The 16,088-nt window shown below is 39.5% G+C and overlaps 1 protein-coding gene across 1 annotated transcript in view; it reads left to right on the top strand.

Annotated features, from left to right (window-relative positions):
* The window catches only part of FBXL17 (F-box and leucine rich repeat protein 17), a 545,836-nt gene extending 530,778 nt beyond the window's left edge, over positions 1–15,058 (top strand). The window contains exon 9 of the mRNA XM_012459737.3: positions 12,262–15,058. Coding sequence (XP_012315160.3) covers positions 12,262–12,402 — 141 coding nt within the window. The 3' untranslated portion in view covers positions 12,403–15,058. The remainder of the gene's footprint in view (positions 1–12,261) is intronic.
* The last annotated feature ends 1,030 nt before the right edge of the window (positions 15,059–16,088 follow it).

Raw genomic sequence — 16,088 nt, 5'->3', positions numbered from 1 at the left:
TATTATTTTTTTAAATGACACCCAAGGTTATGTTTCTTTTGAACAAAGAACCTCACTTTGAGCCTACATCAGCTTTCAGCCGTGGTCCTCTAAGCCTCTTTTCTTGCCATTTTATCTAATTTCTGAAAAGGATTGTCTAGGAACAGTTTTCCTTACTTTCTCATCACCTGTTATGATCCATTTCCATTCCCACCATGCACTGATGCTGCTGTTTTCAAGGTCAGCAGTGGCCTCTGTGCCACCAAATGCCCTGGCCATTTTTCTGTCCCCACTTCCTCCATCTCTTGACAGCAGCATTCATATGGTAACCACTGTGTCCTCCCTGAGAATGCTTGTCTCTTCCACTTCACCAGACTGCCAGCTTCGCTTATATCTATGTGTTCCCTACCACCTCCCTGTGCCGCCATTCCCTCATCTGTAAAATGAAAATAATAGCATCTATCTCACATTGAGAGAGTTGAGTGAATTAATCTGTATAGTGTTCCTCATATGAAGCAAGCAATAAATATTAGCTCTTACTTGTTGTAGTGGTTAATTTTTACCCTTCCTACCTCCATCTCTTTCCTTCTCCTTATTAGAATATAAGATCTGTGGGTTTCTCCTTCTATGTTATATTACCAGGACCTGCCACAGTAGCTGGTACATACTAGTTGCTAGACAAATATGTATTGCATGCTGGATGGATGGATGGATAGATGAATAGATTGGACTGTCTTTCTCATCTGCATTCTCTTCAACCAGAGCAGCCCCACTTTTATTGCTTTATGTTGGTTTGTGAAAATATTATACAACTGAAAGTAAGTTTGAAAACCATTAGATCCCACTGCCTCTTAATAATTTAATAGATTGTAAAAAGCATCTAGACAGAGGAAAATAAATAAACAAATAAGAAAGGTCCCCCCTTGGATGTCATATGAATGCCGTATAGCTGGGGAGTTCTGGGGCAGCTGCAAGCCCCTGGGGATCCCAACAGTCAGATGAGTTTGGCATCTGCTGCATGGTTGGACTTGGCATCCTTCTGAGCCCAGCCCTGCAATGCTCTGATTTACACACAGTTCATCTTCTGAAAACCAAGAACATCACTTATTTTCAGGTTTTTGAATCTACAGATTTACCGATCACATTAATGCAGAATAAATTTTTGCTGATCATAAATTTGTCTTAGGAAACAGGTCAAATTCGTAAATTCTACATGATGGAAATGGCAATTTTAGAAAGATTTTTTTCATCAAGTGTGCACTGGCTGATTACCATTACCTTATCCTTTATGTAGGAAAATAAAAACTGAAATCAAAAAGCCATTATGCACAAAAGAAAACACATTTTTTAGTTCAGAAAGCTTTCCCCCTCAATTATGTTTTTCAGCTTAAATTTATGAGTTTAATTCAGAAATACCCAGATGTGTTCCATAAATACATTGCACTTATCACTCACTCAGTGACTATATTAATTATCTTATTAGGGCCTAGGTTTTTTTTTTTTCAGATTGTTGATCTTTTGCTGAACCATTTGGAGCACTGCAGATGACTCCCTTATGCAACTTTCTCCATCCTGGTGTTCATCTGCACCACACGTGCATATGCATAGATGTCAGCATGGTCAAGACCATGGCCAGTGGTTTGTGGCCTTAGAGAGGCCAACACAAGGTTGTGTACCTGGAGCTTGTATGCACTTGGCTGGAAACACCTTTCTCAGTGGAGGATCGTTTGGTGATACAGGGAATGAAAATGTCACTAATTTTTCTCTCTGACAGTCTGGTTGTTGGACTTCCTGTCACACTAATCTCTAATTAGAGGCTTCAGGTTAGCGAGCCCCAATTCTCACTTAACACTGCAGGCGTTTCTGTGATCCCCATCCTCCCAAGTTCTTTGCTGCATTCTCACTGTGCTAATTCAAGTGAATAGAAGCAGTGCTAGTGTTAACAGGCAACACACATTTCATAAAAAAGAGACAGCATGAAGCCAGGCCTGTTGTGATATTGACAGAGCATAGCACTTCCAATCATTGCAGATTCTGAAATGGAATGACTGCATTTGACAAAGTTGACTGAATTTATGAGCCTGCCTCTGTCAGGTTCATTGCATTCTCAGTATCTGTCTTATTGTATACTTTGGGATTTTTAGATGAGGTGTTTTTTGTTTATTTGTTTTTTGCCACCCAAGAGTAATATTTCTTACCTCTGTATAAAAAACACATCCTTAAAGACCCCTGGCTACTGGTATGAGGTTCATGCATGAAGCTTCGTACATTATGGATGTTCTGTGGTCAGCTGACTCCCATATTTAGCAGGTCGCTTTTAGGCTCCAATGAGATAGTCAACTTTTCTTCTTAAAATTTATTTTCTTAAAATTGTATTAACCCAGCACTTTGGGAGGCTGAGGTGGGGGATCACAAGGTCAGGAGAACAAGACCATCCTGGCTAACACGGTGAAACCTTGTCCCTACTAAAAAATACAAAAAAATTAGCCAGGCATGGTGGTCAGCGCCTGTAGTCCCAGCTACTCAGGAGGCTGAGGCAGGATAGTTGCTTGAACCTGGAAGGCAGAGGTTGCAGTGAGCCGAGATCGTGCCACTACTCTCCAGCCGAGGCAACAGAGTGAGACTCCGCTCAAAAAAAAAAAATTGTATTAAATACCTAGTCATGAATAGCCTTTCCTTCCATGTCGTGGGTTTTCCATTGAGGAAGCACTACGTCCATGTGAGAACTGGGGTTAGGAGAATTTTTCTTTCCTTCCCCTTAGCTGTTGGGAAGGTCAGATGGAGGCCTCATTTGGCTTTGCCTAACTAGAGATCTAAGACTTGATGCTGAAGGAGAGGAAGCCAGTCTGTTTTTACCACATTCCAAGAATACACCTTTTGTTTCAAACAGTGATGAATATTTGAAAAAAAGAAGGGCTAATAAGCCACAGTAGCAATAGTTCCTTTTCCCCAGAACCTCTAGCTCAGAGGTGGAGGACACCATGGGAAGTGGGCAGGTGCTTATTTCAGACCTTACCTTCAGATCTCCAAGTACAGAAATCACCTGTGCATTCTAGGAGCTTTTCAATCAGTGCCTTTAAACCAGTAGGTCTCACCTGATCTGCACTTTGGAGTCTCCCGGGAGCTTTAAAAATACTGATGCCTGGCTCTCTCTCTCAACCAAGACTCCAATATAACTGGTCTGGGAAATGGCCTGGCCATTGGGATTTTTAAAAGATCTTCAGCTAATTCTAATGAGCAGTTGGGTTGACAACCACTTTATTCTTGTTTGTATCTTGCTTGCAGTTGTAGACACAGTTTCATTCATCCCCTGTCAGTAAACATTTATCCTAAGTTTGTTATATATGAGTCACTGTAGGGTTTATGGCAGAAGGCCTTGGTTTGTCTGAGAAAGGAAGAGGAAAGGAAGGGAACGTGAAGCTGATTACAGAACAGAATAAAGGAGCCAAGTGCTAAGGTAGGAAGCTTAGCCTCGCCACTGAAGAGAAAGAGGTGAGAGATTGAAAAGCGGCACCAGATTCCTAGTTCTCTGCTCTCACCATAGGAAACCTCAGCAGAATGTGGCATGTCATCCAAACAGGGATGTGCGAAGTCCTGCTGCAAAGGGAGAGAGAGAGAATTATGAATGTCTACACAGGCCCGCAGAGAGCAGGCACATGTTGTCGGCTGTGCAGGATCCTGGAAAAATCGATGTATCGTCTGCTCTTTTTTGCTTTTCTTAGTGTCTTATTTAAAATATTTTAAACTGCACTTAGATGACTCACCTAATTTACATGCAAATTTGGGGTGTTACTAAAATTCACATTACTCTGATTTTATCCTTTTTAATACGTGCCCATCTTCGAGCCTGTGGGCACCAGCTGAAAAGCGCATTAAGGTCTGTTTGAATATGCATCGTTCACAATGACTTTTGCTGGCACCCGGTGAATACCAGGTTCCACGGATACCCACTATAGTTTCCCAGAGAGCCAAGAAACGCAGAGAGAAGCAGGTTCCGGAGGCGTATTGCCTCAGAGACAACACTCTGCCTCTGGGCTGCCAGGAGTCAGCCTCTGGGGCTGTTACCAGTGAGTGACATTGCCCAGGAAGTCTGTGAAAAGTGACAGACCAGTGTGAGGGCCCAAGCCCTGAATGAGGAGGCAGGTGCTGAGTGTGCTATTTGTGAGGCCTTCACAGACATATGGTGGGCACTTTACTTTTCCAACCTGCAGACAAAGGGGTCCACCTTCTTCGGCCCTCCCTTCCTCAGAGCAGAGCTATTTCATGCAGGAACTTACTGTTGGATGGAGCAGGAGAAACATTGCATAGCTTAAAAAGTAACGACTGATGAGTTGTTTTATTCTAGCTCATAAGCTGGTTTCCTTTCTTCTCTGAGTAATATGTGCGTATTCTGTGCATGTGGTGCACAGACTGACACCTCCTCATCCTTCAGAAGTCCACAGAAATACCACTTCCTTTGGAAAGCCCTTTCCAACCCTCAAGGAGCAGGCCAGGTGCCTACTGCGGGCTTTCTTCTGCAGCAACCTGCACTTCCCTAGAAAGCACTTCTCGGGCTTTGGTGTTGCTGGTGTCATGGTTCCTCCCCTGCTGGGTGATAAGCTACAAGAGAGCAGGGGCCATATCTGACTTGCAGGCCATTCTACCCCTAGAACAAGGGAAAGTGTTTTTATGGGCGAGAGACTGGAAAGAAAGCAATGCCTGTTTCCGGTGTAGTCACGGATGGCCTATCCAAAGGCCCCTTGTCAGTCCTGCAGCTTCATCACATTTCCATCATACTTCAAAGAAGTCTCATGCAACCCACAACTCCACAGTAGACCATTCTGCAGGCCAAGTGAGAGCCATAATTTACATTTAGAGCAGCCATTTTGAAAACATTGTCAAGGACTTTGAAATGTATTTATATGCAAACTGCAATCTCTTTTATGTTCAATAAAAAAAAGGATGTCAGTAAACACTTTATAGGGCAGGGGATCAGCTAGGCTCCGGACTGGCACTTTCCATACCATACCATCTTACCTAGGGGCCAGGCAGTGTGGTACAGTGCAGAGAGCGCTGTGTGTTGGGGTCTTGAATTCAAACTCTAGCTGCCCTTTACTAGCTGTGTGAAATACGAATTCCATCTGAGTAGGGGTATTCATGCTTAAATGTCTGGGAAATAATAGATGCTCACTAAATGTTATTCCCTTCCTATCTTCCCAGTGCTTACCTGAACAGAGACATACTTTTGTTTTGCCTTATTGGTTATTTGAGTAAAAACTTAACGAATTGTTTACAAATATTTTGCCAAAATAAACCATGCTAAAGAGAAGCATCTGATTGTCTGTTACCACATGAAAGCCTAATACTACGTGTTTAGCAGTGGGCTCATGGGGCAGTTTTGGTGGCAGAATTTCTCCTTATCTGAGATTGCCATTCATTGCATGCTCCTGAGGCATCAGAGACTAAACACTACCATGTCAACAGAACCAACCGAAAAAAGAGAGCCTTCACATCCAAGTGAAGGCATACCAACTCCTAAAGCCCACGAAATCAGACGATGAAATAGCATTGCTTTGAGTCAGGAGACCTGTCCACAATTTATCCTTTGCTGTCAGATAACTATGACATTAAAAGGGAGTGTAAACATCACAACATTTCCAGATCTTCTGCCCTCCTGGGCTGCCATCCTGAGCAGGCTGCTGATGCTGTAAACACCAATGTCAAATCCTCTGAACTGTGTGGGGTTTGGCCAAGTTTTGGAAACTGACTCACGTCCAGGATCATTAGCATGCCTCTTAGTCTACACACCTGGTTTACTGTGTCATTGATCTGTATGGAGGGTTGCCATCAGCTAATCCAAAGTGTAGCTTAGTACTACCTGACAGCCACACGACCCAGCACAACTTGATAAACCACCATCATGAGCTGCTTTGGGCTTCTGTGCAATATTATTGGAAATCCTAGGGAAGATTTATCTGGAAAGAGGTACCTGGTTATGTCAGATGGAAAAGACAATAGCCCAAAGAGTCACTATGGGTATGAACTTCAGAGGATGAAAGGAGTTTGGGGCTACCATAATATCAGGACTTTACAGACTGCTACCACTCTAGCTGGAACAGTCTGGGAACAAGGTCCGCTTATCTCTACAATTGCTGGTGTAGTACTATTTGGTGCTTTTTAAAATGTACTCAATACATATTCATTGAACAACTCTTATGTGAATTTATCCAAGACATATTTATTGAGTACATACTATGTGCTAGGGATTTGACAGTGAACAAAACCAGCAAGAACTCCTGTCTCATAGAGCCTGTATTCTAACAGGTAAGAATGTACCAGACAATGCCTGTAGGACTACAAACAAAGAGATGACTAAAATTCTCATTGTTGTTTAATCTTAAGTGTGATTTTAATATACTCAGATGTCAAATATTTCCCCTATCATAAATATGTCTTCTTTTAAAACCTGAGTCAAAAAGGAAATAACAATCACTTAATGTAAATGGTTTCTTCTGCAAATTTTATCAGAAATTACATTTTTTGAACAGTAGGTGTCATTGAGGAAATAAGTCAGGCCTAGGTTTACACTTAATTCTGGAACTTTCTGAGGAAGGTATTAATAAAGTAAAGAGACTGTAATGGCCTAGATAAATTGGTTACACTAACTCTCTGTAACTCTAAAGGTTTTCTCCTCACCCTTCCGTGAGAGCAGCAGCCATATCATGAAACTGTGGTGTGATTTACCTTCATTAGCATAGCAATTTGCCTCACATTTTCAAAAAGTGCTAATAGATGTTAACTCAGAATAGATTAAAATACCAGACAAATTGCTACTACCTTAAAAAGAGTTATAATAATTTTGAAAATGTAAATTATGATTATGCAGCATTTGGAAAGAAGTATAAAACCCAGTCTTTCTTAGATTAAAAAAAAACTTGTGGCACATGGTTTCTTTCCCTTTAATCACAGTAATTTCTTCAAATGACAATGCAGCATATTTTTTTAGGAAGATACATTGCATTTTGTAAATCTCATGTGTCGTATAGGAGTTGCCATTGATAGTTTTCAGCAAGAGGAAAAGAAATTGAATACAGAAAACGAGGAATCATTGGGAAATTATAAAAAAAAACCTTCATCTTTAATGTTCCTTTTTTATATTACATATATTTTATGAGTTGGAACAGAGAGAGGTTCTTTTTATTCTAGCAAGTGGAGTTGTGCATGACAAAATGTCTGCAGAAATGTGTGTGTAGGCATAACGATGTAAGGGGATTTGGACTCTGCTGGTGTCTTACGCTGAATCCTCTATGGCACCAAAGCACTTATGGAGTCCATACAAAGAAAAGGGGAGCATAATTTGTACTTTTGAGGAGTAAATGAACAGAACTTCAGTATAAAATTTGTCACACTATATTGCCAGGAGAGATAATAAGTAAAAGATAGAACCTTCCCTAAGTAGAACCCCATGTATTTCCCCTGAATAATATCTACCCAACAGAACTTTAAAATGAAATTTTTGCATTTTCCCCACTGCTTTGTTTCCTAGAATTTACAGAATACAGCTAGCAAAAGGATTGCTTAGAAGATACATTATATCCACAGAGGATTACTGGTGCCGTTTTTCTTATAGTTACATGAAGTCAAATTATTGTCTATTCTTACCCAAAACCTGTGAAAGCCAGAGAACAAACACATCATCATCTATATTCTCAACCACAGATGTGTTTTACTTTCTGCAGCTGAAATAGGTAAATTGCATTTGGTGAAATCAAAGGATATATAAAATACACTGGGGGAGCTGGCAAAATAAATTAACACTACCATGAAATTATTTACTAAAGTGAACAATTATCCTCTAATTTATATACTTCATAAATTCATATCTTCATGTATCAAGTTTGCTTAAGGTGAATTATATGCCTTTTCCTGGAAAACAGTTATCACATACAGATATTTTTAAATTAATTGGCCCTCTAAAACAAATTGCCTGTCAACCATAGGTACAAAACTCTGTACAAGCCTGTGTATAAATTGGAAAAGATGTACCATAGAAAACAGTTCATATCATTAACGGTGAGTTTGAATGTTTTCTCTGATCCATTCTTTTCTCATTTATTTTTAGTTAGTACTTCCTTGAATGCCAAGTGGCTTGGACTACATTTACTTCTTTGCAATGTGATGCAGATTTTCCAAGGTTCCTCTCTGACCAAATGACTTCAGCTCTCCCTTAGTGAAACCTGCATCCTTTGGTTTGTTTATAGCAGGAGGGAGTCAAATCTTCTAACTGCAGCATCGGGAACATCTGTTAAACAAAAGGAACAACTTCCTGACAGTGGTGTATTAGTCTGTTTGTATTACTATAAAGGAATAGCTGAAACTGGGTAATTTATAAAGAAAAGGGGTCTAATTGACTCATGGTTCTACAGGTGTACAGGAAGTGCAATGCTGTCATCTGCTTCTGGTGAGGGCCTCAGGAAACTTACAGTCATGGTGGAAGGTGAAGGGGAGCAAGCATGTCACATGGCGAGGCTGAGAGCAAGAGAGAGAGTTTGGGGAGGTGCCATACACACTTGTGAACAACCAGATATCCAGAGAACTCCTCCACTATCTCGAAGACAGTACCAAGCCATGATGGGCAGGCCCCCATGAACCAAACACCTCCCTCCAGGACTACCTCCAACACTGGGGATCACTTCTCAACATGAGATAGGAAGGGGACAAATATCCAAACCATGCCAAAGTAGTTACTTAAAACCTGGACTTTGTTATTAAGGAGAGTTCTGGAATCTGCTCAGGAAAGCATTAAGATAAAATAGATTCTTCCTGTGCATGGAGAACATTCTAAAAGTTATTTCTTGCTCAGAACAATATTAATTAACACTATAGAGAATTGGTGGCTATAAGAGATCATGAATTAACTCTTGCACTCAATGACCATTTATTGAGTACCTTCTGCAATAGTGAGAGCTGTCTATGGTGGGCCTTTTATGTCAGTCACAGTGCTAGGCAATTTTTTTTTTTTTTTTGAGACGGAGTTTCGCTCTTACTGCCCAGGCTGGAGTGCAGTGGCACTATCTCGGCTCACCGCAACCTCTGCCTCCCAGGTTCAAGCGATTCTCCTGCCTCAGCTTCCCAAGTAGCTTGGATTACAGGCATGCACCAACATATCCAGCTAATTTTTTGTATTTTTAGTAGAGACAGGCTTTCTCCATGTTGGTCAGGCTGGCCTGGAACTGCCTCAGATGATCCACATGCCTGGGCCTGACAAAGTGCTAAGATTACAAGCGTGAGCCACCACACCCAGTCTTATCCTGTCTTTACTGTTGAGAAAAACCAAATCTTAAAGAAGTAATATGATACAGTGTGGTGATTCCTCAAGAATCTAGAACCAAAAATACCATTTGGCCCACCAATCCCATTACTAGGAATATACCCAAAGATTATAAATCACTTTACTATAAAAACACATGCACATGTATGTTTATTGCAGCACTGTTCACAATAGTGAAGACTTGAAACCAACCCAAATGCCTATCAGTGATAGACTGGATAAAGAAAATGTGGCACATATATACCATGGAATACTATGCAGTCATAAAAAAGGATGAGTTCATATCCTTTGCAGGGACATGGATGAAGATGAAAACCATCATTCTCAGGAAACTAACACAGGAACAGAAAACCAAACACCACATGTTCTTGCTCGTAAGTGGGAATTGAACATTGAGAACACATGGACATAAAGAGGGGAACATCACCCACCAGGGCCTGTCAGGAGTGGGGGACTAGGGAAGAGGCAGCATTAGGAGAAATACCTAATGTAGATGACAGGTTGATGGGTGCAGCAAACCGCCATGGCACATGTATACCTATGTAACAAACCTGCATGTTCTGCACGTGTATCCCAGAACTCAAAATATAATTTTAAAAAAGTAAAATTAGATTCCTTAATCATATCATATAAAAATAAAACCTGGTAGATTAATTTAAAAAAAAGAAGTAACATGAAAGCAGGATTCAAACCTGTTTCTGGTGGCTTCCAAAGTCCATGATATGAACCACAGTTGCTATGGTTCTTTTCTATTTTGAACAGCCCAATAGATGGAAAGAAAAAAGGCAATCTTTAATCTCCAGAGGCTTTTATTCAGGTGGAAGAGATAGACAAGTAGACAGATAACTGTAGTGCAGTATGAGAGTGCTCAACGAGAGGACGGATCTTTCAGGCTGCCTGCCGTGGTGTACTGGGAAGGGGTGCCTAACCCACCCTTGTGGGTTGGGTTGCTTAGGGAGGGCTTCCGTGAAGGAGGAGATTCTTAAACTGAATACGAGTTCCTTAAGAAACTCTTGGTCTTCTTGATTAGTGTGTTAGTGTCTGGCTTTGCCTTATTCTTGGATTTCTATTTTTTATTTGTAGTTTGTGTTTGTTTTAGCATTCACTCACTAACTCACTAACTATTCATTCACCATTCCTGGCTCATCATAATTATTACAGATCTTACATTGGAGCAAGAGAAACAGACATTAAACTAAGCAATCATAAACTAACTTAGTACAATAATAAGTACTATGAAGAAAAGTAGGCAGTGTTGAAAGAGTGAATGATCTGGAATACTTATATAACTTAGGGAGGGGAGCAGGGATAAGGCAGTGATCTAAATTTGCTGGGAAAATGACATTGAAGCTAAGAACTCACAGATGAGTAGGAAGTAGTCATGAGAAAGGGTTCGTAATGGAGAAGTGAGGTAAAAAGTACTCCAGGTATGTGTAAAGATCCCAAGGCCAGAGGAACTTGAACAACTTGATAAACTGAAACTAGGCCAAGTGGCTGGATAGTGTCAAAAATATGCAAGAGGAATAGGCAAGGCCAGATGATACATGATTCTTAAATGTTCTATTATAAGCTCTCTGAACTCTAGACTTACAGCACACATTTAAAAAAAAATCTATTTCTTAAAAATTCTATTAAATTCATCACTTCCTATTTCAACTCCAATTTGTCTATCAGTTTTTCATTTTTTATTCAAAATTATTTTAACTTTTGAAAATAAAATATTATCAGTCATAGCTTTTTCACAAAAGTAATTAGCTATATGGCTTTGTTGAATTTGGAATAAAAGTTGACTTAAACACAAGCAAGTCGTAATTAGAGAAATGCTCTGGCAAAGATTAAGTATCATCAGCACAATGTTGAAATACCAACTCTCAATAATGTAAAAAGATTAATACACAACATAGTATTCTAGATCACTTAGAAAACATCATGCTATTTCAGAATAGTGCAGATAGCTGAATTTCATGATCTTCATACTTCTAAGCAGGCTTTCGAAGCAAACAGCAAGGGTTTGATCTTTTTTTAGGTTTTTCCTAGTGGTCCTGATCTTTTCCAATAATGGACATCAAGAGGTATGCTCAAAAATGTGTATCACAAGTACCTTCTTTCAGACTGGCTTACTCGGTATAAATGAAATATTGATGTAGTTGAAAATGCTCAAGTGTTCAATAAAGATTTTAAATAAAGCTACCTAAAAGTTGTGGTTCTTAGGTTAATCATTTATTTATCTAAAGGATGAAGAAAACTCTCTACTTCTGTGATATGAACTGCAATCAGCTTAAAAATAATTGACAAATTAATCCCTTCACAGCACAGCAATTGTAAAGGTGTTAGTTTTAATTAGGCCTGTCTGATTGCCTTGTCTAATCAAGAATCAAGGTGGCATCTTTGATGGTTAAGGTCTGTTGGGGCCATCTCTGACCTGCCAGCCATGTATGTTTTAATTATTGATTCCTCACATTTCAGCCCTTTTCACAAAGGAACTTGAAGTTTGCCGTACCTTAACATTTAAAGGGAAGAAAAATAACATCTTCCCCAACACTCTGTCTAGAATCCTGTGTATCCTCTCCTGCATTCCACAATTTCTGTCCTCAAAAGTCTGTCGGGTTGATGATGAAGTCCAATGCACAGTAGAAAGCTATCTTACTGCTTCTTTACCAAGCACTAGATTTTCAATTGACATTGTTAAGATCTTGACAAATCACAGTCATTTATGCTTCTAGAGAACACTTTTGATTCCTTGGTATTATGTCTTTTAAAAATACCTAAGGGCAAGTGTGTTACCGGAAGATCAGAGAGGTCAGATGAAAGGGGACACGTACCTTCTCACAAAACCCTCCTTCACATCGCTAGGAGGATCAAGGCGAGGGCTCCTCATGCCACGGTGAGCTGGCTGCAGCATACCAGTGAGCATGGGCAGCGGGTGGCATTGGTAGTCCCTGTGCGTGATGGTGGCTCTTCTTTGTTTGCAGGTCAATGAAGTGACGGTGGAACAGCTGGTGCAGCAGTACCCCCACATCACCTTCAGCACTGTCCTGCAGGACTGCAAGAGGACCTTGGAGAGAGCCTATCAGATGGGCTGGACCCCCAACATGTCTGCCGCCTCCTCCTAATGCTCCCGCCCCGCCTAGTCCACTGGGATCGTTCAGCAGAGCAGAGGAGAATTGTACATTTGTGGGGCCGATCTCTCAGAAGGGTTTTAACTGTCACCTGTCTGTGTGTGTCCAAGTATGTGTATTTGTGTCTTGCTGCATACCAAAAGTGCAGTTGTCGTTTGTTCCCAAGTGAGCTGGCTTTTTTTCTTAGAAATTAAAGATTATGAAAGCCACAAACCTTTTAGTTTTAACTTCAAAGGCTTCTTTCTCTTAAAAAAAAAAAAGTTTTTTAATAGAGTCAAAATATTGGATGTATTATTTTGAGCTTCTAATTGCTGCCACTTGGAGCTGTCCAAATAAGAAGGCCTTCTTTTTACATGGGATGAATTGTGCACTTCTACTGATGATGACTACAACAGAAGTGATGTTACACGTGCAGGCACTTACACTCACATACTCACACATGTGTGCACATCTGCACCAGGGCAGTGTCTTTCTAGATCATTTCCTGACAGAGAAGCCTTCTTCCAGGCCACTAAGGGAGCATGTTATCCACTGTGGCACGCCCTAACTCCGTGTATCCACGGGTGGCCAACTTGCTATCTGTTGGGTGACTTAGGGACTAGAAAGAATAAAGCCTATTGTAAATTTTTGTATGGAGGCAACAATCTGAACTCCCCTGGCCAGCTCACAAAAGTTAATTATTCATTATCCTACAAATGCATTCTGTTGAGCACTAAAAATTTTAGTTGGTTTTATGTTGACATTGTGTTAGCTTTTATTTCCTGGATGTTAACTGGTCAGGATATATTTTAATGACATTTGAAGCTAATCTTAGCATTGAAGCCACCAATGTAATTAATGGTGTGCAGTTACTTTAAAAACTACACATCATTTCATTATTTTCCTAATTTTGGTAATTATTAAAGTCTATTTCTGAGATGTGAGAGGGTAGTCATATTAATAGAAGATTCATGAATGAGATATAAGTAGACAATCTTTCTACTGTTGTCGCTTTTTTTGCTTTGCTTTGGGTTTTGGGACAGGATTTTTGGATATATGCATGTTGTCATTTTTGACTAGTTCTCATGCTACTGCAAAGATTTATTGCTAGCTAATGTATGAGTTAAGAAGGAAAATTAGAAAATCTGTTCATTGAAATTCTGTTTACACTTGTCAGGAATAAGCATTTCTTTGTTTAATTAAAGATTGCCAGCTTCAGTTAAGACAAGACCTATCAGTAAATGAATATATGTTTTGATTTAACACATCTTTACAATTAATTCATAATAGGGACTCAGGCTCAAATAATTGTTCCTGTGTCTAGATTTATAATGAGGACATCAGGGAGCCTTTTTAAGCTAAAGAGTGATTATCTTCCACAGTAGAAGTAGTAACTAAACCCTAACTTGTGAATTTGCTATTTATTCTTCCCTGAGTGAATATAACTGTTATTTGGTCTTTAACAGATATACTGAGGTTTGAGTTTCACTTTCTTTAAGTCCCACATTGCTAACATGACATTAGCTGTAAAAAAACAAAAGATAGCTTTACATTTGAATGCCATTTACTGATTTCCAATGATTCTCTTTTTTTGTAAACAACTGTTTCCTTTGATTATGTCAACATGTTTCTGATGTGGCATTTTTGTTTTAATCCCAATCAGTTAGAAAAATCTAGTCAGTAAGCACCATGAGTATTTTTCCCATAACTAAATGGGTTTCTAATTTAATTTGAAGGAAATAAAATCTGTGTAAGAAAAAAACTGTTTAACATGAATAAACTGTATTTCTTCTTACACTTTGAACTATATCATTTTCATATCCACCTCCCCACCACTGAAATATCTTATTTCACAGTATTTTAACTGATTTTTAATCCAAAACTAATTTATAAGACAGTATGTATAGTAATAGTAGCTTGAGTGAATATGCAAAAGTTTAATTTTTATATATGTCATACTATATTTTAAATAGTTAAAAAGACAAAAGAAGGGAGAGCCATCTATGATATAGATGGTACCATTTCAGTTCAAAGTTGTAATAATCTTTGGAGTGTTACAGTTTGATTGTCAAATGGTTTCAGAGTGTATGATTGATTTTTTTAAATGTTGCATTGTTTGAATCTGAAGTACAGCACTATAACATGCTTTAGCTTGGGGGGTGGGGGTGGGGTGGGACTTGCACTTATTCTCTAAAATGTTGACTAATCCAGAAAGCCTGATGCAACATAATCTGGAAAACTGCTTTGGTACATTTGTAGAAATCTGTAGAAATACCATATCCAGCCTCAAAGCATTAATCTCAAAAAAACAGCCAGAAAAAAAGCATCACCTTGAGTGATCCTGTGATGGTTTTTGAATGTGTTCTCATTAGATGCTTTGAAATGAGGCTTAAAATAATTTTTCTGGGCAATATAGAGTTTCTTTTTTTTGCTTAGAATGTCGTAAATACATGTGAACACGTTTAATGCAGGGCTTTTTATTCTCTCCAAAATGTCAACAGTATTTTCAGAATAAAGACTATGAAATATATTGCTGTAATGGAAAATTCTGGTCCTTTGTCTTTAATGTCTTTTTGAGTGAATAAAGAAAATTCACCCGGTTTGTAGTTTCTATATTTCTGTGAATCTTTGACCTTGCAACGGGTTGCAATAAAAGGGAAACAAAACACTGTGTCTTTTGTTTTATTTTAGAGACAGTAAATGACCTCCCTAATGCTGGTGGGGTATGATGCATGCAGTAGTCTGTGTTTTTGTGTGTTTCATTACAGAATTTTGTAGGTTTGACTAACCCAGAATAATAAATGAGACTTGAGTTTAGGAGTTTCTAATTGGGTTGGTAACTACAGAGAGAAGATTAAAACCTCAAGGATTTAAATAAGTGTGTATTAGTCTGTTCTCACACTGCTATAAGGACATACCTGAGACTGGGAAAAAGGTTTGATTGACTCACAGTTCAGCAGGGCTGGGGAACCCTCAGGAGACTTGAAAATCATAGATGGGCCATGCGCAGTGGCTCACGCCTGTAATCCCAGCACTTTGGGAGGCTGAGGCAGGTAGATCACCTTGCTCAGGAGTTAAAGACCAGCCTGGGCAACAGGGCAAAAACCCGTCTCTACCAAACATTCAAAAATTAGCTTAGCATAGTGACAGGCACCTGTAGTCCCAGCTACATGGGAGGCTGAGACACTAGAATCGCTTGAACCTGGGAGGTGGAGGTTGCAGTGAGCTGGATTCTGCCACTGCACTCCTGCCTGGGCAACAGAGGGAGACCCTATCTCAAAAAAAAAAAAGTGTGGCAGAAGGGGAAGTAAACAAGTCCTTCTTCACAAGGCGGCAGGAGAGCAAAGAATGAAAACCAAGTGAGGGGAGAAGCTCCTTATAAAACCATGAGATCTCCTGAGAACTTGTTCACTATCACAAGAATGGCATGGGGGAACCACCTGCATAATTTAATTACCTCTCACTGGGTCTTTCCCATGACACATGGGGATTATGGGAACCACAATTCAAGATGAGATTTTGATGGGGACACAGCCAAACCATATCAAGTGAGTTGTTTAAAATCCCATTTCCTAAATAGTCATCATTTATATAGCCATATATTCCGTTTCTCCAAAGTATAAAACATTTATTGACTGACAAATATAGGCACTGGAGATTTAAAGATAAATGAAACTCATTCCCACTCTCAATTTACTCTC

This window comes from Aotus nancymaae, unplaced genomic scaffold (genome assembly GCF_030222135.1).
Source record: "Aotus nancymaae isolate 86718 unplaced genomic scaffold, 86718_ANA_hifiasm-v0.15.2.pri h1tg000014l, whole genome shotgun sequence".
NCBI classification, from domain to species: Eukaryota; Metazoa; Chordata; class Mammalia; order Primates; family Aotidae; genus Aotus; species Aotus nancymaae.
Note: the sequence above shows the minus strand (reverse complement) of the source record. Positions and strands in the feature narration are given on the sequence as shown.